Source organism: Vulpes lagopus, chromosome 19 (assembly GCF_018345385.1).
Source record: "Vulpes lagopus strain Blue_001 chromosome 19, ASM1834538v1, whole genome shotgun sequence".
In the NCBI taxonomy this organism is placed as follows: Eukaryota; Metazoa; Chordata; class Mammalia; order Carnivora; family Canidae; genus Vulpes; species Vulpes lagopus.
In genome coordinates, this window is record NC_054842.1 from 35,562,057 (window position 1) to 35,586,980 (window position 24,924).

Sequence of the window (24,924 nt, forward strand, 5' to 3'; positions counted from 1 at the left end):
CGCTGCCTGCAGCCCAGGGCGTGATCCTGGAGACCATGGATCGAGTCCCACACCAGGCTCCCTGCATGGAGCCTGCTTCTCCCTCTGCCTGTGTCTCTGCCTCTCTCTCTCTTTCCGTCTCTATGAATAAATAAATAAAATCTTTTTTTTTAATGTTAAAAAAAAAAGGAAAAAAAAAAGAATTGCCATGAGAACATGTCAAGAGTTAATAAAGATCTCTGTGAGGAAGAAGGGACAGCAGAGTTGGAGGAAAATATAAGGGAGAATACAAAAGCAAGGTGAGGACAAGAAACAGTTTTGGAAAGACTATGCAGGGCCCTGACAGGTCACGTAAGGACTTCTGTCATTCTCCTAAAGGCAATGAGAAAGCTTTGAAGGACTTTATGAAGTTGGGATCCCTGGTTGGCGCAGCGGTTTGGCGCCTGCCTTTGGCCCAGGGCGCGATCCTGGAGACCCGGGATCAAATCCCACGTCGGGCTCCCGGTGCATGGAGCCTGCTTCTCCCTCTGCCTTGTGTCTCTGCCTCTCTCTCTCTCTGTGTGACTATCATAAATAATAATAATAATAATAATAATCCTTAAGTTTCCATATGACCAAGAAATCAGTTATCTTATGCCTCTTTTAGGCACTTTCCTCGTTCTAACAAAATAAGGCTAAGAATAGAATTGCCAACTAAATGCTGGCAGCCTGATATATCAATAGGCTGCTTTACATCTGCATTACTATTTTTTTCCCTCCTTTTAAAAAGTTACCATTTAATAAGAAAGGTAGCTTGGAGCATGGAATCATTCTCAACACCCCTGTCCTTATCCTGACACAACACATGTGAGGTAAACATGCACGGTTAAACTGCACTTTGGCTCACTTTCCTCCTTTCCTCCCACCTCACTTGCAGCCAAACTGGGCAAAAATCCAACTTCCTCTTCAAAAGCGTGCAATGATAAAAGCATTCAGTGTCTTAAGGATGAAATTCTCACAATGGGGAGGAAAAAACATCCTTGTCAGACAGTTTGACAGAAGTCAAGCTGGGGACAAACTCCTGGAGCCCTGACCATCTTACACAGGCTCATTTTGCACTCAACTTCCACACTTCTTATAAAGGCTATAACAACTTGTAATGTTTTTATCCCTTTCTCAGACTTTCTGACTCAAGAAGCAATTTGTTACCTTTCCACTAAACAAGTATTAAAATATATATTCTACAGCAGAGGGGATGGCAGCCCCATAACCCTACTCTCAATGGGTGTGTTTTCTCTGGCCTTGACTCTGACACATCAACGCAAATCTGAATGGTACTGTAGCCTCTTGCTTCCAAAAGAGTAAAGTGTAATTCCTTTACTTAATGTTTGCATTGCTTCCATCTTCTTCTTTAATTCTTCCAAAACTACCAATACCAATTTCATTATAGAACTGCTGAACAGCACTCTTAAAAGGGAAGTAAATCCCATTAATGTAACTCAGATGTAAAGTCACAATGAAGACAACCATCCAAAATTCAGGGGGCAGTAGAGGATTTTCAAATCTACCAAAGGTCAGGTAGATTTACGTACAGACAACCTATGAGACTTGACAATAAAGGCTGAATACCTATTATTTGTTGACCAAATGAAGTCAGTGTTCTAACATACTGATGGTTTACAAATGTTCTAATTTAACATGAAAGAAACCAAGAGTATTTTTGAGACATCTGAGAAAAATGAAAATGAGTAATAGGTACTTTCATTCATGCTAACATGGCACTATTACAAGTACTAAAATATTCTGGTCAAAGTAATAAAGCATAGAAGGTACCTGAAGATTTATAATTGAATTTAGAAGTGTGTGTGCTACATGACCCAGTTTAACCTGAACAGCTGGCCAAAAAAGAAAAACAAACAATAGGAACACTGGAGCACACATATTTATAGAAACAGTAAAAAAAAAAAAAGTTTAGTGAGAAAAAGGTATTCATTTAGAAATGAACTCTAAAGAATTAAAGTTCTACATATTTTAAAAACACGGGGTCAGAGTACAAAAAGTCAGCAGGGATCTCACAGAACAGACAAGTTCCTTTTTCTTGTTAGACACTTGTTGCTTCCCAAAGAGAGGCACTCGGTTTATTTCTAGCACTCCCACATGTGGTTTCCTCCCTTTGCCTGAGGTCACAATGAACTTCATTTGAAGCTAAATGTGCTTTACATTTGAATAGAATGGGTAAAATAAAAAAGCTAAAAGAAAATAAGTTGATTGGGGTTTTTAATTAGCCTGATGGAACTGAGAGAGGAAAACTAAAGTGACCCCAGAAAGAAAAGGCTGTGTTGTTCCTTTGCTTTTTTTCCTGCTTCTATTCTTGCTGGGACCTGCACCTCTACCCTACATATGCTTTAAGCCATGTCCTCCTTGTAAGGGACAAAATTAATGATATCTTTGGAGTCTTCCAGAACAATATCTAAACCACTGGCATTAGGGATCTCAAAGCCAAGACCACTGGCTTCAAGGAGTAAGTGACTTATGATGGACACCTGGACCTTGTCCTTAGTCTAACTGGTTCCTGGATACCTGAAAGGACACGTACATCAGACCACCATCTCAATAAAAACCCTTAGACCTCAAACAAAGATGAGACTCAGGATCCTTTCCTTTCCAAGCGTCCTGGACAGTCCATCTGTATCTGCTCTCCATCTTTAATAAACTCTTTCACCTCTTGCTGGCCTCTGGTAAATTTCTGTCCTGCATGAAGTTCTGCAGGCATCAGAACTTTTAAAAAATAAATGCATTTATGTTTGTTTATTTTTATTTTTTTGAGAGAGAGACTGGGAGGGAGCAGAGGAAGAGAAAGAATCTTAAGGAGGCTCCATGCCCAGCTTGGAACCCAATGTGGGGCTTAATCTCACAATCCTGAGATCATAACCGGAGCTAAAACCAAGAGTCAGACATTTAACGGACTGCGCCACCCAGACACCCCATAGGCATTGGAACTTTAAAGACAAAGTCTTTAGCTCAGCCTTTTATAAATGAACATGACTTCTCATATGGTCTAAATTTGCTCTTAGTAAAGGAGACCACTTTGTAGCTAACCTTAGAAAGAATCAATGAGTTAATAGCCTAAGCTTGAAAAGTCTCCTGTATTTTTATGGGATAAATCAAGTAAAATCATTTTTGCAGGGGTTTACTTTACAGGAAGGGTCAGCAAACTTTTGGAGATTAAGCCAGATGGTAAATATTTTAGGCATTGCAGACTACTCAATCCTGCAGTTACAGCATAAAAGCAGCCACAGACATTATGTAAACAAATGGGTTATGGCTGTGTGCCAATAAAACTTTATACACAAACAGTGGGAGTTCCTGAGGAGAGGGATAAATCAGATCCCTCTGGGTTTATATTCCTCAGGCAGAGTTCACAATCATCCATTTCTCTTATCTATGCAGGATTTCTTATGTATATATGCTTGATTAGAAAACTTGCTATCTATTCCAAAAAAATTCTACTTTTTACACATCTGTATTAGAAATTCCTCCCAATTTAAAAGCAAAACTGTCACTTACAATGCTCAAAGTGTCCTTTTTAGATAAACTATAATCTCACTTTATTCCAATCACATTATAAGTCCCATTAAAGTAACAATACCAACAGCAAATTCTTTCTACCTCAACAGCATGAAAGGATCTAAGACTAGAAAACTTCTTTAAAGAAAAAACCCCGCCCCCCCAAAAAAAGAAAGAAAATAACCCAAATCAATGGAAAATTACATATTTAAGGCACCACAATACTTTGATAAACAAAGGGTACTGGACAAGTCTTATCATGATTGTTTTCTTGCTTAGACTGGTAAAATGAAAAAATGACATGAAGTAAACAGTATGACAGACCTGGATTTGAATCTGGCTCCTAATTAATATTTTTGTAACCTTTGACAAATTGTTTAAAAATCCCTTGAACCTTAATTTTTCTCATCTGTTAAAAAGGAGTAACAACCTCAGTTTTTTTTTTTAAAGATTTTATTTATTTATTCATAGAGACACTGGAGAGACAGAGAGAGAGAGGCAGAGGGAGAAGCAGGGCCCATGCAGGGAGCCCGACGTGGGACTTGATCTCGCGTCTCCGGGATCACACCCTGAGCTGCGGACGGTGCTAAACCACTGCGCCACTGGGGCTGCCCTCACACAGTTTTTTTATATGACATTACATATGTGAAGAACCTGATAAAATATCTGGCTTGGGGCACCTTTGGATCAGGGCGTGATCCCAGAGTCCCGGGATTTAGTATACCACATAGAGATTCCTGCATGGAGCCTGCTTCTCCCTCTGCCTATGTCTCTGCCTCTCTGTCTCCCATGAATAAATAAATAAAATCTTAAAAAAAGAAAAAAAAAACCTGGTTCAGTCAATAAAAAGCAAGTTGTTTTCTTTTTTTAAGATTTTATTTATTTATGAGTGAGAGATACAGAGAGAAAGGCAGAGACACAGGCAGAGGGAGAAGCAGGCTCCCTGAGAGGAGCCCGATGAGGGACTCGATCTTTGGATCCAGGGATCATGTCCTGAGCTGAAGGCAGATGCTCAACCACTGAGCAACCTAGGTGTCCCTAAATAGCAAGTGTTTTAAGCTTTAAAAATTCCAAAATATATTTAGTAATGAAGAAAACAATTCAAATCTCAAAAACTAATCAGAAAAGTACTTACAATCTCACAGGGATAAAGTCAATCCCAAATAAAACTGTTTCCAACAAACTTGTGGACTAAGTGGCTATAGATACTAAAACATCAAAAATGACAGATAAAGTCAAAAAGGTTTTTATAAATAGTTATGGTTAATAAATAAAGAAAAGGAGAACTCAGGGTCCCAGAAATATAGATTACTCATAGCACTGGCTGAGGAATTTACTGACTTGGTTGACTTTTTTTTTTGGGGGGGGAGGTTGACGTTTTAATGTCCATAAGAAAAGAGATATGGTGTTGGGTCCCTATGAGACAGAATCTGGACCTGAGATTCTATACAAGGATGGGGATTTGAAAGGGCTGTCAAGCCATGAATAGGGAACTGGAAAGTCTCTGCTCACTGACCAGAAAATGTAGCATGAAAGTCTGCAATCTACCTTGGGCACTGAATAAGGGGGGAAAAAGTTTCATGAAAATGCAAAAATTCAAGACTTCCTACATTCTCATCAGATCCAAGCATAAACTATCTATGAAATATAAGAGCATGAAGAAAAAGAGATAAAATAAAAATTGATTGTGTGTAAAGACCCTGGGGAACAGCACAAATTTTTTATTATTATTATTATTTATTTATGATAGTCACAGAGAGAGAGAGAGGCAGAGACACAGGCAGAGGGAGAAGCAGGCTCCATGCACCGGGAGCCCGATGTGGGATTCGATCCCGGGTCTCCAGGATCGCACCCTGGGCCAAAGGCAGGCGCCGAACCGCTGCGCCACCCAGGGATCCCGGGAACAGCACAAATTAAACACAAACTCATTTTGGGAGAAGACTCTCACAACCTAGGGAGCAAAGGACCCTCAGAGAAAACACAATCCACACACCAATAGTAATTCAAAACCAAATATTATCAACTACACAGGAATGAAACTGGACAATGTAAAAGAGAAAGTTAGTGAACTAGAAGACAAAATACAAGAAACTACAAAGAATGTAAGACAAAAATGGGAAATAGGTAAGACAAGTTAAGAGACATGCAGGACAGAACAGGAATGTCCAACACACCTCTATTAATGTTGCAGAAGACTGTGAGAGTATAAGAAATGCAATACTGAAAAATATTGATATATTCTGTACAAACTAAAAGAAGATGTTATTTCCTCTGATTGAAAAGACAAAATGAGAATGGGTGAGGAAAGATAAAAATAAATCCATACACTAAGAAACTGTAGTAAAACTGCAGAAACCAATGGCAAAGAGAAATTTATTTTCTGCAATGGGGAAAAAAATATACTATTTAGATGGACGGCACACTTTACAAAATAACAGAGGTCAGAATACCATGGAATCACCTCTTCAAGGTTTCTGAGGAAAGTAGTTGTAAATTTAGATTTTAAAATTCTATAACCAGGTAACATCTGCATAAACAAGGAGTTAAGGACCTCTGAAAATCCAGTCTTCTACAAAAGCAACAACACCACTAGCAAAAAATTATCAGAATAGACTATTTGAGTAGTATGGAAATACAAGAAAGTTGCAAAAATCAGAAGAGTGTTTATTGAAGACAATAGCTGAATCTGAGTTGTTTTACCACGACACATTACAATCTCCCATGTTTCCAGTTCTGCAATAGATCTGACAATGAACAGTCCACAATCACAGTGAATACAGTAATCTAGTAGCCATTGCAGGGAGTAAAATGGGGTTGGAGCTCCTTCAAAGCCTCATTTCTAGGGGTGTCATTTTTTGAACTATCTAGTGGTTCCCAGGAAGATCTCACAATTTTATGTTTCTCTGATCTGAATTAGACCTCATCTACCTTTTACTGGAGTGTTTTTTCAAGGAAAAAAAAATCACAACCAACTAAACACTGCAGCGACCTAAGGGGTAAATAACAGGCAAATAATAGGCTAACCAAAGAGCTTAAAAGGAAAAGATGGGGAGTAAGGTGTCCACAGAAGATAGTGAAAACTTCCAACACAGACACAGAAATCTACAAAGCCATGTACATAGACAGGGTTTTTTGCACACTCAGGGCAGTATACAAGCACAGCAAAGAACTTAGATGGGCATAGCTGTCACCTCTTGCTAAATTGAGCTATTACACAAGTAAGGGCTAAGACATAGTTCAGAACTACCTGGCTGGCTGCCGAAGGAACTATCCTAACACATAGTGCCCCTCAAGAAAGAATAGAAGACTTAGATTTCAGAATTCAAGGAAACCTTGGTCAATTACTAGCTGACTAATAAACCAAGGACAAAAATCAGTAGCCACATATGAGAAAGAATACAAACTTCACAGAATTACTTCAGATAAATCACTAATCAGCAACAACACAAAACCGTGAGGAAGGATTAGAATCTGATTTTCAAAGCTGCCAAATAATAAAAATGTTCAGTTTCAACAACAACAAAAAAAATGAATGAGACATACAAAGAAACAAGAAAATATGACCCATACATAAGAAAAAAGGTACACTATAAAAAATGTCCCCAAGGAAGCTCAAATGCTCAACATTTTAAACAAAAATTTTAAAACACCTATTTGTTTTTTTAAGATTTTATCTATTTTAGATAGTATGCATTAGTAGAGGGAGGGACAGAGGGAGAGAATCTCCAGCAGGCTCCTTGCTGAGTGTGGAGCCCAACTTGGACTTGATCCTATGACCCATGAGTCACTTTTTTTTTTTTTTAAGATTTTATTTATTTATTCGTGAGAGACACAGAGAGAGAGGCAGAGACATTGGCAGAGGGAGAAGCAGGCTCCCTGCAGGGAGCCTGATGTAGGACTCAATCCCAGGACCCGGGGATCACACACTGAGCTGAAGGCAGACACTTAACCACTGAGCCACCCAGGTGTCCCAAGATCACTTACTTTAAGTGGCACCTGGATGGCTCAATCAGTAAGCATACAAATTTTGATTTCAGATCAGGTCATAATTTCAGGGTTGTAAGATTGAGCCCCACATCCTGGACTCTGTCCTAGGCATGGAGCCTGTTTAAGATTCTCTGTCTCTCCCCTACTCTCTCTGTGCATCCCCTCACAAATAAATAAAAAATAAAAACTGAAAAAAAAAACACCAATTTAAGTATGTGCCAAGAATTTAAAAAACCATGTCTGAAGAACTGAAGTATGAGAATGATGAATCATCAAATAGAGACTATCAAGAGACAGAAATTATTTAAATGATCCAAATAAAAATTCTGGAGTTAGAAATTATAGCAAATATAAAATTTACCAGAAGACACAATAGTAGATTTGAGCAGCCATAATAAAATATCAGCAAACCTGAAGATAGGTCAAGGTTCTAATCAGAAGAACAAAAGAAAAAGAATGAAGAAAAATGATCACAACCAATAAGTACATGATGGTTATGTCAGAAGGAGAGGGGAAAAAAAGGCAAAAAGAATATTTGAAAAGAATAAAACTGAAAACCTCTGAAGACAAATGAGAAACAAAATTTTATACATCTAAAAGGCTCAATGAAAAATTAAAAAAAAAAAAAAGGGATCCCTGGGTGGCGCAGTGGTTTGGCGCCTGCCTTTGGCCCAGGGCGCGATCCTGGAGATCCGGGATCGAATCCCACATCAGGCTCCCGGTGCATGGAGCCTGCTTCTCCCTCCGCCTGTGTCTCTGCCTCTCTCTCTCTCTCTCTGTGACTATCATAAATAAATAAAAATTAAAAAAAATAAAAATAAAAAAATAAAAAAAAATAAAAGGCTCAATGAATTCAAAGTCAAATAAACTACACAAAAATCAATACATCTAAGGGGCTCAAATGAACAAATGAATTCAAAGTCAAAACCAAAACCAAGTAGGCCTGGATATAGTATAATCAAACTGTAAAAATTCAAAAAAGAGAATATTGAAAATGAGAGATATGATCCATCCCTTACAGACATCGCCCCTCCCCCAACCCCTGCCAAATTAACTGATTTCTTATCAGAAATCTTAGAGGGCAGAAAGCACCATGAGGCATATTAAAACATATTCAATATCTGGTAAAACTATTCTTCAAAAACAAAGGAGAAATTAAGACTTCCTAGATAAATAAACACAGAAATTGAACAAAAGTGGAAGGACTCACTTCTGGATTACAAAGACACAATAATCAAGGCTGTCATAAAGACAGACATGTAGATAAAGAAACAGAATTTAGAGTTCAGAAAAAACCCTCACATTACATTCAATTGACACATGACAAGACTGTCAAGACAATTCACTGAAAAAAGAATAGTCTTTTCAACAATAGTGTGACAATCCAGTGACAACTGGATATCCAAATACGAAAGAAGGAAATTGGAATCCTACAATATACCAAATAAAAGCATTAACTAAAAATGGATTGATGATCTCTAATATAAGGGTTAAAACTGAAACATTTAGCAGAAAACCTAAGTGTAAGCTTCATGGCATTGTATTAAGTATTGATTTCTTAAACCTGACACTTTTAACAAAGAAGAAATAGATAAACTGGACTTCATCAAAATAAAAACCCAGGTGCATCAAAGGACACGATCAAGAAAGTGAAGAAACAACCCACAGAATGGAAGAAAACATTTGTAAATAATTTATTTAATAGGAGTCTAGTATCTAAAATATAAGAATTCATGTAACTTAAAAATTAAAAAAAAAAAATCCAATTCAAAAGTGAGCAAAGGAGGGGTGTCTGGCCGGTTCAGTAGGAAGAGCATATGACTCAATCTCAGGATCATGAGGTTTTAGCCCCACGTTGGGGGTAAAGATTATTTTAAAAAAAGAACTTTAAAAAAATGAGCAAACGACCTGAACAGTTATGTCTCCAAAAAGGATATATGAATGACCAAGAAGAACATTAAAGGCTTGGCAACATCATTAGTTATTAGGAAAATACAAATTAAAACCACAATGAGAAAACTAACAAAACTGCAAGCAGAAACTGACAAATGCCAATTATAATGGGAAGTTTTTATAACATACCTGTGAAGTGAAAAATAAGTAAAAATTTGATGAGAGTATAGACTTGGACACAATTAGCAAACTTGATAAAATAGAATGTTTTATGACCTTACTGCTAATAATTATAGCATATGGAATCATTTTATTCAAAAATGGGTTTAGAAAATCAGACATTTTTGTTAAAGCATAAAGAAATTCTTAAGAAACATGACATTGATTTATGCTAACCACATAATTCTGACAACAAAGAAATAAAATTAGAAACCAGAGACAACAGGAATAAAAAAAAAATCCAGTGCATTTGGAAGTTATAACAGTCTAAACTAGATCAGGAGTTGAGCCAGTAGAAACATGGCAGCAGAACAGGAGGATCCTAGGCTTGCTTCATCCCATGAATAGAACTAGATAACTATCAAATCATCCTAAATATCCCAGAAATCAACCTGAAGACTAGTAGAACAAACTCTACAACTAAGGGTAGAGAAGAGGCCACATCGAAGAAAGTAGAAATATACAGACACTGCGTGGGAGAGAAATAGATTGTGGCCGCTGCAATGGGGAGGGAGCCATGGTCATGGAGAAGGGTGAGAAACAGATTACCATACAGGAGAGCACACAGGGAAAACTAATCCTCATAGCAATTACCTTAGAAAATAAGAGAACCCAAATTTTGTAAGTTCTTACAATCAGCAGGACTTTCAGCCTAGAGTTCTTCTAAAGGTCAGCATGGGGCTGCTGCTGGAGAAAAGGCAGGGCAAACAGCCTACAGGGAAACAACATGCAAACAGCTATCCCAAGAATGCCTGGGGTGCACAGTGGGGAAGTTATTTGCTCATCTTGGAGCATCCCACAGAAGCAGCCTTCAAGAAGAGACCCTTCCAAAAACAAAGAAACTGGCAGGTGCCATTTCCCTCCCCTACTCCTCAGCATAGGCAGAGCCACCTGCAGGAACTAGCACAAAGCCAACACCCACTACCTAATTTGCTTACACCAAGCCCCACCTCCCCACATTCTGGTAGATCCTGCACTTCCCAGTCCTTTTTGCCTTAGGCCCAGCACAGCAAGCCTTCTCTCCCAGAAGACTGGTGCAAACCCTTTCCAGCACCACATCTCCCCATCCAGGAGTTATCCAGGGCATCAGTTCCAGAGCCCTAGTTAAAACCACATTCAGGCCAAGGACCAAACACTGCCCATAACAGGCAAAAAGAGCTTCAGCAGGTAATTGGCCTTAATGATAAAAGAGCCAGGACACAACAGTAGAGAACATGCAGCACACATTGGAGATGCTCCTGAAGTGTCACATCCTGCAGAACAGGGGACACTATACTACAAGGCACTGTAGGACCTCTTCTTCGTAAGGCCAAGAACAGGAGATGTAGCCAACTTTCCTAACACAGAGAAGCAGACACAGCAACTTGGATAAAATGAGAAGACAGACAAATTTGGGCCAAATGAAAGAACAGGACAAGGCCACCATTAGAGATCCAAGAGAAGATACAAATAACATGCATGACAGAGAATTTAAAGTAATGATCACAATGATACTCACTGGATTTGAAAAAAGAGTGGAAGACATCAATGAGACTCTTAACACAGAGATAAAAAATAACCAATCAGACATGAAGAGTGCAATATGAATTAATGACCTCAAAGAAAGAGTAATGAAGAGGCACCTGGGTGTCTCAGTGGCTGAGTGTCTGCCTTTGGCTCAGGGCATGATCCCGGGGCTTGAGATCGAGTACTGCATCAGGCTTCCCACAGGAAGCCTGCTTCTCCCTCTGCCTGTGTCTCTGCCTCTCTCTCTCTCTCTGTCTCTCATGAATAAATAAATAAAATCTATTAAAAAAAAAAAAGAAAAGAAAAAGAAAGAAAGAAAGAAAGAAAGAAAAGAAAAGAAAAGATGAATAAAAGAGAGAAAAAAAGAATTATGCAAAATGAGAATAGACTTAGGGAACTCAGTGGCTCCATGAAATGTAGTAAATTCACATTGTCAGATTCCTGGGAGAAGGGAGAGAAGAGGGGGCAGAATAACAGCTGAAAACATCCCTAATTTGGGGAAGGAAACATATCCAGATGCATGAGTCACAAAGAACTTCCAAGAAAATCAACAAAATCATACACCAAGACATATTATAATTAAAATGGCAAAGTAGAGTGATAAAGAAAAAAATTTTAAAAGCAGCAAGACAAAAGAATACAGTTACATATAACAGATATCCCATATGGCTATCAGAGGATTTTCCTTTTTTTTTTTTTTTTTTATTTTGAGAAGTGGGGGGGAGAGAGCACAAGTGGGGGGGGGAACAGAGTGAGAGAGAATCTTGAGCAGGCTACATGCCCATTGTGGAGCTTGCAGGAGGTCTCAATTGCACAACTGTGAGATCATAACCTAAGCTGAAATCAAGAGTCAAAATTTGATTCGACTAGCTTGTCAAAAAGTCAGTACAGGAAAAAAAAAGTCAGTACAGGGGCACTTGGATGGCTCAGGCAGTTAAGTGTGTGCCTTCAGCTCAGGTCATGATCTCAGGTCCTGGGACCAAGCCCCGTGTTGGGCTCCCTGCTCAGCAGGGAGTCTGGTTCTCTCTCTCCCTCTGCTTCTCCCCTCCCCTGCCTCATGGTCTCTCTCTTTGAAATAAATATATAAAATCTTTTAAAAAACTCAGTACAGAGTAAACACAACTAAAAGGAAACCATAAAGAGGTAATTAATGATAAAACAGAAAAAAGATCAACAAAATTAGAAGCTCCTTCCTTTAAAATACTAAGAAGCAAATCTGTAGACTAATAAAAACAGTACATATGAAGTAATTTTACACATGCAAAAAAGGAAAAAAATTAAACATAAAAGAGGTTTTAAAATACAAGAAGAGGGATCCCTGGGTGGCGCAGCGGTTTGGCGCCTGCCTTTGGCCGAGGGCACGATCCTGGAGACCCAGGATCGAATCCTACGTCAGGCTCCCGGTGCATGGAGCCTGCTTCTCCCTCTGCCTGTGTCTCTGCCCCTCTCTCTCTCTCTGTGACTATCATAAATAAATAAAAAAATTAAAAAAAAATAAATAAAGGAATAAAATTAAAAAATAAATAAATAAATAAAAAATAAAATACAAGAAGATGTCATAAAAGATGTACTGGAAAATTTTTGGCTTCTAGACTGACTCAAGAGGGAAAAAAATCTGATGAGTCCAATAACCATTAAGAAAAATTAGTAGTCAAAAAGACCTAGACTGCAAAAAACCAACACCAGAACCAAACCTTTGCAGAGAGAAAAAGGGAAAAGCACACTAAGGTTGCAAATAAATACAATTTGCAAAATAAAATATAGAAGAATATCTTTAAAGGTAACTGCACAGAGAAAAAAATATTTTAAAAATAATATAACAAAATATATAAACCTTAAAGGAACCTAGTTAATTTATAGCAGAGAGAAAAACACAGTACTTTTCAACACTGAAAACATAAAAAACGAGGCTATTTATAAAAGATATGCAAATTAAAGTTCTGAGATACCATGTTGTTTCCATTAGATTATCTTTTCTTTTTTCTTTTTTAAAGATTTTACTTATTTACTCACAAGAGACACACAGAGAGAGAGAGAGAAGCAGAGATACAGGCAGAGGGAGAAGCAGGCTCCCTGCAGGGAGCCCGATGTGGGACTCAATCCCAGGACTCCAGGATCACACCCTGGGGCAAAAGCAGGCGCTAAACCGCTAAACCACTGAGCCACCCGGGCTGCCCTCCATTAGATTTTCAAAAAATCAACAAGTCTGATTGGCAAAGAGATATTTTTAGGTGACAACAACACAATGGTACAACCATTTGGACAATGGTGGTCAAGTTGAAAATATACATGCCTTATGATGAATCAATTCTACTTCCAGCTATATAAACTAAACACCTCTTCCATATGTGAATAGTGAGCTGTTTCGTGCCCCTGTTCAAACTAGGGGCATGTAGTTTGGCTCAGTAGGTTCAGCATCTGCTTTTGGTTCAGATCACGATCCTGGAGTCCTGGGACCACGCCCCACATCAGGCTCCCTGCTCAGTGGAGAGTCTGCTTCTCCCTCAACCTCTGCCCTCACTCTCCCCACCCATGATCTCTCTTTTACTGTCACTCATTCTTTCTCTCAAATAAATAAATAAAATCCTAAAAAAAAAAAAAAACAAGTATTCAAATTCAAGGTATTGTTATTGCCCGAAAAAGCAATGAATGTAAATAGCTATTAACAGAATGGATAAATTTTTATTCAAAGCATTAATAAAGAAGTGAAAATAACAAATTAGAACTTCACTTATTGATCTTAGTAAATCCCAAAAAAATGCTGTGAAAAAAAAGTAATAGTTGCATATGATATATAATGGCATTTATTTAAAGTTTAAAACAAAAACTAAATAAAGTTCAAAACATATAATGGATACCAAATGCATAGGTAAAGCACAAAAATATACAACTTACAGCTTTAGAAGAGTGGTTAGTTCTGAAATGTGGGAAGGCAGAATAGGATAAGAATGTATTAAGTTTATCTTCATGTTTAATTCCTTTTTTAAAAAGTTGGAAACACGTTAACAACTATCATTTAATTGCTAAATATATAATATTTATTAAATCACAATGTAAAACATAAAAATTGTAACTTATTTTCTACACATTCATGTATAAAATAGTCGATAATTTAGAAAAATAAAATCTAGAGAATTAAGTAAAAGAGGAAAAGGTAAAACCATCAATCAAAAAAAAAAGTTTAAAACTGTATGGATCTATATTACTATCATAAAACACGCTTAATGTTTTTTAATCCTTGATTAAAAAAAGAATTTGAGCCCACTGAAGAAAACTACAGAAACAGGTATTAGAGTTGCACCTGGTTGGCTCAGTCAGTAGAACATGCTACTACTGATCTCAGGGTTGTGAGTTCAAGCCCCATAGTGGGTGTAGAGATTACTTAAAAATAAAATATTAGAAAAGAAAAGAAAAGAAAAGAAAAAAGAAAAGAAAAGAAAAGAAAAGAAAAGAAAAGAAAAGAAAAGAAAGAGAAAGAAAGAAAGAAAGAAAGAAAGAAAGAAAAGAAAAGAAAAGAAGGAAAGAAAAGAAAGAAAGAAAAGAAAGAAAGAAAAACAGGTACATGAAGTAGAGGGAGAAACTGCCTTTAATTGCATCACCCAGAAATAATGTCTATTCTCATTTTAGTTTCTGCCAACATTTTAATGTTTCATTTTTCAGTTAGTTCTTAATATGGTTGAAATAATTCTATGAAAAAACTTTTGCACCTCACTTTTTAAATCTGACATTTGAATATAAACACTTTCTCCAAATTGTTAAGCAATTCTCTATAAATAATTATTTAAAATACCCCAAAATACTTGGTCATAGGAGTAAGTTAATTACTTTTTTTAAAGATTTATTTATTGGGATCCCTGGGTGGCGCAGCGGTTGAGCGCCTGCCTTTGGCCTAGGGCGTGATCCTGGAGACCCGGGATCGAATCCCACATCAGGCTCCGGTGCATGGAGCCTGCTTCTCCCTCTGCCTGTGTCTCTGCCTCTCTCTCTCTCTCTCTGTGACTATCATAAATAAATAAAAAAAAAAAAATTAAAAAAAAAAAAGATTTATTTATTTGAGATGGGGGGCACACACGTTGTTGGGGAGGGGTGGAGGGAAAGAGAGACAAGCAGCCTCTCTACAGAGCAGGGAGCTTGATGCAGGCTTGATCCCAGGTCCCTGAGATCAAGATCTGAGCCGGAATTAAGAGTTGGATGCTTAACCAACTGGGCCAATCAGGCCTCATTTTTTTAAATCATTACTCTATATTAAGCAAATGTTCAAAACTGTGGTTTCTTTTATTGTAAATAAAGCAAGGATGCATATCTTTGTGCATAAATTTCTGTCCACATTTTTAATTTTTTTAAATAGGCTCTATACCCAGTGTGGAGCCCAATGAAGGGTTTGAACTCACCACCCTGAGATCAAGACCTGAGCTGTAACTAAGAGTCAGACACTTAACCAACTAAGCCACCCAGGTACCCCTCCACATTTCTAATTTTAAAGTAAATTCTGGAAATATTGGATAGAGGATGTAAATAAACCTGACACAGGGAGGTTTATATTAATTTACAGAGATATATGAAAATATTTGTTTTTGTTGCTTGAATGGTATCAAACTAGTTTATCACTTAAGAAAATCTTGGGATCCCTGGGTGGCGCAGCGGTTTAGCGCCTGCCTTTGGCCCAGGGCGCGATCCTAGAGACCCGGGATCGAATCCCACGTCTGGCTCCTGGTGCATGGAGCCTGCTTCTCCCTCTGCCTGTGTCTCTGCCTCTCTCTCTCTCTCTGTGACTATCATAAATAAATAAAAATTAAAAAAAAAGAAAGAAAGAAAGAAAATCTTTGCTAGGAAATCAGTGGTATCTCAACTATTGTAGTTTGTACTTCTATGCTGGAATTGACTGCATTCATGTAATTTTAGGGTATTTATTTTATATCTTGTATGAATAGCCTTTTCATATCTTTTCTCCATATTTCTTTCTATAAGCTTTTTAAATATTTAGGATTATTATAGCCCTCTGTCTTGCTCATTATGAATATTATGCCCACTGTAAGGCTTGACTTTTAATTTTGTAGGTTTTTTATAAGATTCAAATCTTGTATTGTTATATAAATATAATCAACATTTTGTTTGTAATTATCTTCATTTGTTCCTCACTTTAGAAGATTTGATAATGATTAAACTTTTAAAATCTGTTATGTTTTCCTCTTTCTGTTGCCATAACCTATTCTGCTGTCTACCCCTAATAATGGTTACAAGCTGAAACCACTGAAAGCACCCCTGAAAACTTCCCTTTCAGGAAGGTAGAGGAATTAGTGTTACCAGGCTAAGAAGACAGAGGCCTTTTCCGGCCTCATTATTCTCATGATCACCAACCAGTACACCCTTCATAAGAACACCTTGAAAACCAGAGGTTAGAGTGTGTTGTCTGTCCAAGCTTTACTGGAAGTTCAAACCTCTTCTTTCTTTCTGGAATCTCTGTACATTATACAGTTTTACATTTGACGAGGTTTCAATAAGACAATGTATTTGACAGTACACCATAAAATGTAAAATGCTATATAAATATTACCATGAACAACAATTAATAATAATAGCAGGGGGAAAGGATAAAAAAGTTTTAAAAATTTTGCTGTGGGGGGATCCCTGGGTGGCTCAGCGGTTTAGCACCTGCCTTCAGCCCAGGGCGTGATCCTGGAGACCTGGGATCGAATCCCTCATCAGGTTCCCTGCATGGAGCCTGCTTCTTCCTCTGCCTGTGTCTCTGCCCCCCCACCCCTCCCGTTTCTCTCTTGGTGTCTCTCATGAATAAATAAATAAAATCTTTAAAAATAAAAATTTTGCTATGGAAGTAATAGAACATGAGACAAAAATAAATTCACTAGAAATCTCACCGAAGATCCAGACCAGCTTCTTTCCAAAGTAAATCCATCAAGCGCAGCATCTGGAGTGTCAACATATCTTGTCGTAAATCTAAGGGAGGCAAAATCCTGCTTTATTATAAAGGCTTTCCATTATTGTCTAACAACATTAATTCAAGATTAGCTAATTCAGCCAGAATTAACTAAAACCACTGACAAACATTATGCTAATATTTCCCCCAAGTTTTAATGTTTACCATATTTATTTTGTTAAATATTAGGTTTTTTGGTTAGCAATGTGCCTGTAACACTATTCCAGAAATTAAGTTAAATAATATTTTTAATTAAGGCACCTGACTGGTTCAGTTGGTAGAGCATGTCATTCTTGATCTTGAGATCAAGGTCATGAGTTCAACCCCATGTTAGGTGTACAGATTACTTAAGAAAAAAAACCCTATAGGGACACCTGGATGGCTCAGCAGTTGAGCGTCTGCCTTTGGCTCAAGGCATGACCCGAGATCCGGGATCAAGCCCCACTTCGGGCTCCTTGCAGGGATCCTGCTTCTCCCTCTGCCTCTCTCCCCCTGTGTCTCTCATGAATAAATAAATAAAATCTTAAAAAAAAAAAAAAGAAAGAAAGAAAGAAAAAAACCCTATATTTTAAATTGTTTACCACATGTAAGCTACTATACTAATTGTATGGATACTGTAATACTATGTAATACAATAATGCTGTGTTCAGCATCCACACAATTCATACTATTAATTTTTTTCTTTCCTGGCTATGGTTAGCAATGCATAGGAAGTTTTTAAAAATCACTTAAGTAATTGTATAATGGGTTACAGAACTGTAATAGTTGATTTATTGTCATATCTAATAATAATTTTCAGCTAACAGAGGGCTGTGAAAGTACTGACTTCCACATAATGACATTCATATGGCCAAATGAGGTTAGAGGTCTAGCAAAACACTGCGAGTTCATTTTAAAATACATATAAGCACCTTTACTTATGTTCCTTTAATTCCTTTTAATAACCAACATAGAAATACTATAATCCTTATGGATATGGAGAACCTGAATTTTATGTGACTTGTCTATAATCATACAACTAACAAGTGGTGGTTGTCATAACTGCCTTCTGGTTGGTGCAATCACCTCAGAGGCAGTTCCTTTTGAAAATATGGGTCAGTAAGATGCTTTAATTAAAATACAAAACTATGGCAGCAATATCAAAATTGCTACCACTGAAACAGAATATACGAATATACTACTGAAAATATTCTCTTGTACTTCACAAGCTTTTTACCAAAGAATTAAACTCTGTATTTTGCAGGAAAAAAGGAAAGATTTAGGACATGCCAAATTCAACCTTATGACCATTGATAGCTACCTCTTGGTGGCATCTGCTATATATTTACATATCATCTTTCAGGTAAGGCAAACTGACAGCAAATGAAAAATACTAAGGAATTTGGTAATGTAAAAACCTCAGTACATACCATCACCATTTTTAAAAATCACTCCAACTGAATCCTCACCAAACACTTTGTTGTTGTACACGAGCCACAAAGGCTTCATTTTGGAATCCATGTATTTACACTTTTCAACACTGAAATCAAACAAAGGAAAAATTAGCCCACTTCAACTTAAAGAAATGGCAAGACTGTAATTTTGCCATGATATATTAGACTTGGGGAAAACCCTCACCTGTTTCATTTAGGTCTGTAGAAGTCAGAACTAGAATATTTTCTCTTGGTAAAAAAGCAACTAGGAAGACAGCTTTGGTTGGCATATAGTAATGTCAGATGGGCTAGACTAAAAACCCAGATTTGTCCTTCTCATTACATACATTTAAAATTCCTCTTTTTCTTTCTTTATTCTTCCTTGTGTCATTATACGTAGTCAATAAAAACCAGAATATATCATTGGATTAATATTAGGAATATTATGAGTTCATTCTTGATTTCTTAAAGAGGGATCAATTTTGAACTCTGACATATGGGGGAATACACATCATTACTTTTCCATTAGTACTTTTGGAAGGAATGAAAAAGTGAGAAATAATCTTGCAAATTAATTTAAGATCTCATTTTGAAACAGAAAAATAAATTAGTAAATAATAAATGATGGTTGCCAACATTTTGCATACATAGGATCTAACTCTTAGAAACCAATAATATACAAAACAAATTTAATCACATACAATTGAAAGGAAAATAACTTGTAATAACTTTCATGAACCCCACAGATAAATTTAGATGGTAAACATACATTCTATGGCACACAAGAATAATCTCTGAGAAATTTAAGATTTTTCCTTCTTTAAATATATTGTACTTATGGGGGCTAACAATTAGCCCTACTGTTCCTGTAGGGCAGTCACTCAGAAATCCTTTCTGCATTGCTATTTTCATGGAAAATTCACTGTGCACAGCAAAGATAGACACTTACTAGAGTTCTGAAAGTATAACACATGGATTCAGAGGCGACTGCAGGTCAGAGAGGGCTTCCCGGTAAGCATTCTGTTTTAAACAAGTATGCATGGCCTCCTTCCCTTTGGCTTTGTTTAGCTTCACTGCATTCAGTTTGATTAAACTATTTAAAGTTTTTAACTTATTGAGTGCTTCAACCTGAAAGAGAAGTTTTCCCACCAACAAAATTTATTTATAAAAATAATATAAAGCATCATGTGATTATATTAATTACCATTCCATTCCTTTCGCCAACACAAACACTTGACAACCAGCCAGAGAAAAATTAGTTCTTGGCTTATGGCAAACATACTAGATACAACAGAGTAAAAAACATATTTTTATCACTTATTACTTAAAACACTACTTTTTTTTTTTTAAACACTACTTTTCAAAAATGTTCTTTAATCTTTTTCTTAAATGAAATCTTAAAAATCAGAGAAAAGTAAAGGGATATAGATTGTGGTTAAGAAGATAGTATGACAAAGTACTCAGAACTCTGCAGCTCACTGAGTAGTAGAATTTGAAATACAATCTGAACCACTCCGTTTGGCCAGCTTCAATAGTATAAGAGGAAAATCCTGCCATTCAACCTTAATATCTAGTTCTTATCATCACTCTGGTATGATATCTTCTTAATATATTCTGATATTCTTTCTATGAATAATATAAACAAATTACTGTGTAAAAAATATGGTTATAGACAATAGTATTTGTTGTCCAAGTCTACATTACTTGTTTTTATGAGGTAACTCTGGCTATCAAAACTTATGCAAATTAGGGACGCCTGCATGGCTCAGAGTGTGATCAGACTGTGATCCCGAGTCACACGCTGGGCTCCCTGCATGGAGACTGCTTCTCTCTCTGCCTATATCTCTGCCTCTTTCTGTTGTCTCTCATGAATAAATAAATCAAATCTTTAAAAAACAAAAAACACTTATGAAAATTAAAAAAAAATTTATGCAGTTAGTACAAGGTCAATCAACAGTGGCCAACTGAATCACAAAATTGTTGTTTAAAAGTTAACTTCATTGTTTAATAACTGGGGTCTTTCCATGTCATGTTACATAAAAATCCATTAGAACAGCACTGGCCAGCCATAAGTCATAAAAAAAGAGTATTTTATTATTATGTTATTAAAACTGACACAGCTTGTTAATATAAACACAGTTATATTAACATGTAAATTATATATATATATATATATATATAACAAGCATATAAGACATGTATACAACAAACATTATGAACACCTTGGCTTGAATTTCCATGAACAGGAGATTTATTTTACACAATGTTTTCATTTTCAAACTTTGCTTCTATGAAAAGAAACCACTAAGACTCTGTAGGGAGATGAATTCAGTCATGCAGTTTTTATAGACAGGCTGAGGGCTTGCTCACAGGAAACTGGAAGGTTCTATGTAGCTTGATGAAAATCGAGATGGCTGAAGCTTGCCAAGTTAGCCACAGACACTCCATTTCTCAACAGTTTCAGGAGCTGTACAAACACTGGTGAAAAGGGAACCAGTTGAAAAACAGACTGTGCAAACAGGAACTTTTTGAAGTATTTCAAATTTGAATTTCTTCTATGTTTGTACAGTTGGGAACTTTCAGGCCCCATCACTAATTGTGTTGATATTCATTTCCTGGAATAGTGTTGTGAATACCCGTATGGCCATAAGTCAAATACTTCTAAGTGTTTCAACACTCTGTCTTTCCACAGGTTTACAGTGATAACAAGAGCTGCCATGTAAAGAGTATATACAGTCTTCCCCTTGCTACTCATCAATTAAGAGCGAAATTAATGTGATCATACATATGTCAGATGTTTGACATTAAAAAAGTCAAACAGGTTCCCAGAGAACCAAGGAAATGTACGGTGTGGCTTGATCATGAGTGAGGCCAATGACGTAGGACCTCATCAAGTGGAGCCTTTTAGGCTTTGGTAAAAAGTTTGGGGAAGATCCGCTCTACATGCTAGGTGAGACACTACTGGATTCATGAATCAATAAAGTCAATTAAAATTCATTCAGTTGAATTTTTTGTGGCAGCTTCAGGGTCTGAAGCAAACTTCCAGTGACATTCAGGGATGAGAAACACAGGTGTGGTACTGTGAACTGTTTTGTATTTACCCATCCTTCTTGCCATTTTTCTCTCGGTTCTGAGCTCTGGTCTCTTTGTATCAAGCTCCTGATCAAACTGGCTGTCCTTTATAGGGCAGGTCAGATGGAGTTGGCAAATAGTTCCACCCAGAGCCCAGTTCAGCTGGCAGTTCATTCCAAAGCCCAATTGAGCTGGCAGATGGGTCTGCCCAGAGCTAAGCCCTCGTCTTTCAGAATATAATTTCCCAGGTGGAAAACCCCAATCTTAGCTCTGTCCCTGGATTCCACATTAGAAATTGCTGACAGTTTAGTCTGCAATTCTCCATTTGTTTGAATCCTTCCCCCAGATTCCATGTTGGGAACTGTGGGAGCTGTGGTTCTCCATTTTATTTGGAATTAGTCCATATTCCATATTCCTTAGGATTTGCTGGTTTATCCCTTCCCCAGTCCAAGGTTCCATGGAACCGGTAGGGCATAGAGGGATTTCTCTTGGCCAGGACACAGTAACATCTCTTGGTCACTACTGATCTATTAAGGTGCACATGTTTGTCTTGTTTTATATTTATAAAGGCTACTGCTAACAGGGATCTCAGAGGTTAAAAAGCTGCAAAAAATGGGGCAAGCAGTCAAAGGTTGTTAGAGTATCTGTCACTTTAAGAAGCCTCCTGTAATAGGGGTAAGTTGGTCATGGAACGGGTTAGACTGACACTAGATCACCTGCCAACATCAAGAAAGTTTCTGTGCAACAAGGTACACTGTAAAACACACCAAAATTCCCAAACCCATCACATCCCCCTTAGGTATTCGTTTGGCTCCAAGAAACCCAAAGGTCTAGCTAAAGCAAATAGGATCCTTTAAATCTAAAGAGTTGAGCACACCACCTTTCAGCACAACTGCTTACTTTATGTCTGAGAATTACATGTAGAGGCTGCTTTTAGACAACAGGCTAGAGCAAAAGGAATGTAGAACAAGACAAAAGAGCTCACAGTGGACACCTGGTTGAATACAGACAGGCCCATCAGGCAACCCACCTCAAAATAATCCATAAGCTCTAACTGATCAATGGGCTATTTACAACGAGGCACAGTTATGAAAAACTGCGTAATTCCATAGGTCCCCATACCTCTTCACCTTATCCCTTTAAAAACACTCACTGCTTTGTTGCAGATAGTCTCTCTATGCAGTGTATTCAATAAACTTGTATCTCCTTTGTTCTGCCTTGGTGAATCCTTCCACCACATGCCATAACCTTCTACCCTACAATTGCCCCATGTTTAGGGTTCCCCATCCGATTGGGAGACACAACACAATACAGTCCTGGAAATTTCAGATAGCTAGTAAAATGGCAAAGTCTAGAAATACCATGGCCATTATGGGGAAATTTCCAATTAGAGAAGATATTTAAGAAATGCACTTGAGGGGTACCTGGGTGGCTCAGTGATTGAGCATCTCTGCCTTTGGCTCAGGTCGTGATCCTGGGGGCCTGGGATTGAGTCCCACATCAGGCTCCCCATGGGTAACCTGCTTCCCTACATCTCTCTCTGAGTCTCTCATGAATAAATAAATAACATCTTTAAAAAGAAATGCACTTGAAAGCAAGTGTTCCCAACTCAAATAAATAGAATGGGATATTCACTTATGAGTATGAAGCAGCCTCTAAAAGCTTTCAAAATTCCAAAATAGTTTCACCAAAGGATAAATACAAGAGGCTATTGAAAAAATTAAAGAGAAAAAGTATTTAAAACAAAAGATACTGTTTTAAATCTTTGTAAAGATACTGTGGCATAAGACTGTTTTCTCTGGGAGAGAAAGGATCAATAACCACTTGGTCAGGTACTGGAACGAAAGGCTATTGGCTGAGGCATAAGACTGACATAATTCCTACTGCTCCCCTCTATTCTTTGGAGTATCCATTCTAATAACCCTCTCTGAACTGCCTTTCCACATTAAAGAGACTATTAAACAGTTAGTTTATAAAATAAGACCAGGCTAAGGGCCATTCTCCTTTATCTTTCACATCTTGCTCAAAGGCTGAACTAAGGGGCCATAGTCAAAGAATTTCTTAAACCCAGGGAGAGAATTCTGTTTTTTTTTTTTCTTTTTTTAAAGATTTTATTCATTTATTCATGATAGACACGGGGAGGCGGCAGGGGGGTGGCGGGGGGGGGGGTGTGTGTGGCACAGACACAGGCAAAGGGAGAAGCAGGCTCCATGCAGGGAGCCCGATGCGGGACTTGATCCCAGGACTCCAGGATCCACGTCCTGGGCCAAAGGCAGGTGCCAAACTGCTGAGCCACCCAGGGATCCCCAGGGAGAGAATTCTGAAAGCAGATTACCTCTGGAGCCCAGTCAAGAGAGGGAAATAAAATTTCACATTGTCCCTTTCGTTCCAGTACCTGACCAAGTGGTTATTGATCCTTTCTCTCCCAGAGAAAACAGTTTCCTTCTTGCTGGTCTTGTTTTATATCCTAAGGCTTGGCTTTTGGCTCACTTGAGATATGCAAGTTTTTCTTTCTTTTGGTTATCTTTAGGAGTGACTCTGATCTTGTGAAGATAATATTTTTTGCATCCACTCTGAAGATGCCTCTTAGGTCAATGGAATTGTTTAATACTGCCAGAAACAGTTAACTGTTTGTCAAGGTTGAAACCTGACAAAATATTTGAAAGGACTTAATAACTTTATGATGAGAAATTTGGCCAAACTAGAAGATAATATTCAAAGCTTGACAGGAATTTTTGTTTTTTTTTTTTTGGCCTTCTCCTCTACACTTAACCAGAGGGAAAGAAAAACACTCTGACACAGGTGGACAGGTGTGTCACCCTTTGATATCATTTAAACAGCAACCCAATTCTTTGGGGAACTGAAAAAGCTGTCCTTGTTTTACAACTCTAGTCTCTATAGGGCCAGAGATGTTGCTCCAGAAACAACTCAAAATCCAGTAATACTTTTTACCAAACTCAAAACCTCTCCTATTTATCTCAGTAGGCTTATAAGTATTATAAATTCTGACTTTAAAAGAACAAAATAGAAGAGCTTGCATTTTTTTTCCCCTGTGCCTCTGAGATTATAAATGTTCTACCAGAGTCCTCTCCATTAGACCATCTCTTTGACATGTAAACTCCAGGGAGGTAATTTTTACCAAAAGGGGAAAAAAGGTCATTTGGAACTTGACTTGTCAAGAACATACACAAGGAGGGCGGGGGGTGGGGGTGAAAGGGTGACGGGCACTGAGGGGGGCACTTGACAGGATAAGCACTGGGTGTTATTCTGTATGTTGGCAAACTGAACACCACTAATAAATAAATTATTTAAAAAAAAGAACATACACAATTTAAGACTCTTCTCCACAAGTATTAGAAAAAGGTTTAAGCCCCT

The 24,924-nt window shown here is 37.6% G+C and overlaps 1 protein-coding gene across 3 annotated transcripts in view; it reads right to left on the bottom strand.

Annotated features, from left to right (window-relative positions):
* PIK3CB (phosphatidylinositol-4,5-bisphosphate 3-kinase catalytic subunit beta) overlaps window positions 1–24,924 on the bottom strand; it is a 205,757-nt gene that overhangs the window by 11,208 nt on the left and 169,625 nt on the right. For all 3 annotated transcript variants that reach the window (XM_041734141.1, XM_041734139.1, XM_041734140.1), the window contains 3 exons: window positions 19,427–19,605; window positions 18,475–18,584; window positions 17,007–17,085 (listed from right to left, as the gene is read on the bottom strand). In XM_041734141.1, coding sequence (XP_041590075.1) covers window positions 17,007–17,085; window positions 18,475–18,584; window positions 19,427–19,605 — 368 coding nt within the window. The remainder of the gene's footprint in view (window positions 1–17,006; window positions 17,086–18,474; window positions 18,585–19,426; window positions 19,606–24,924) is intronic.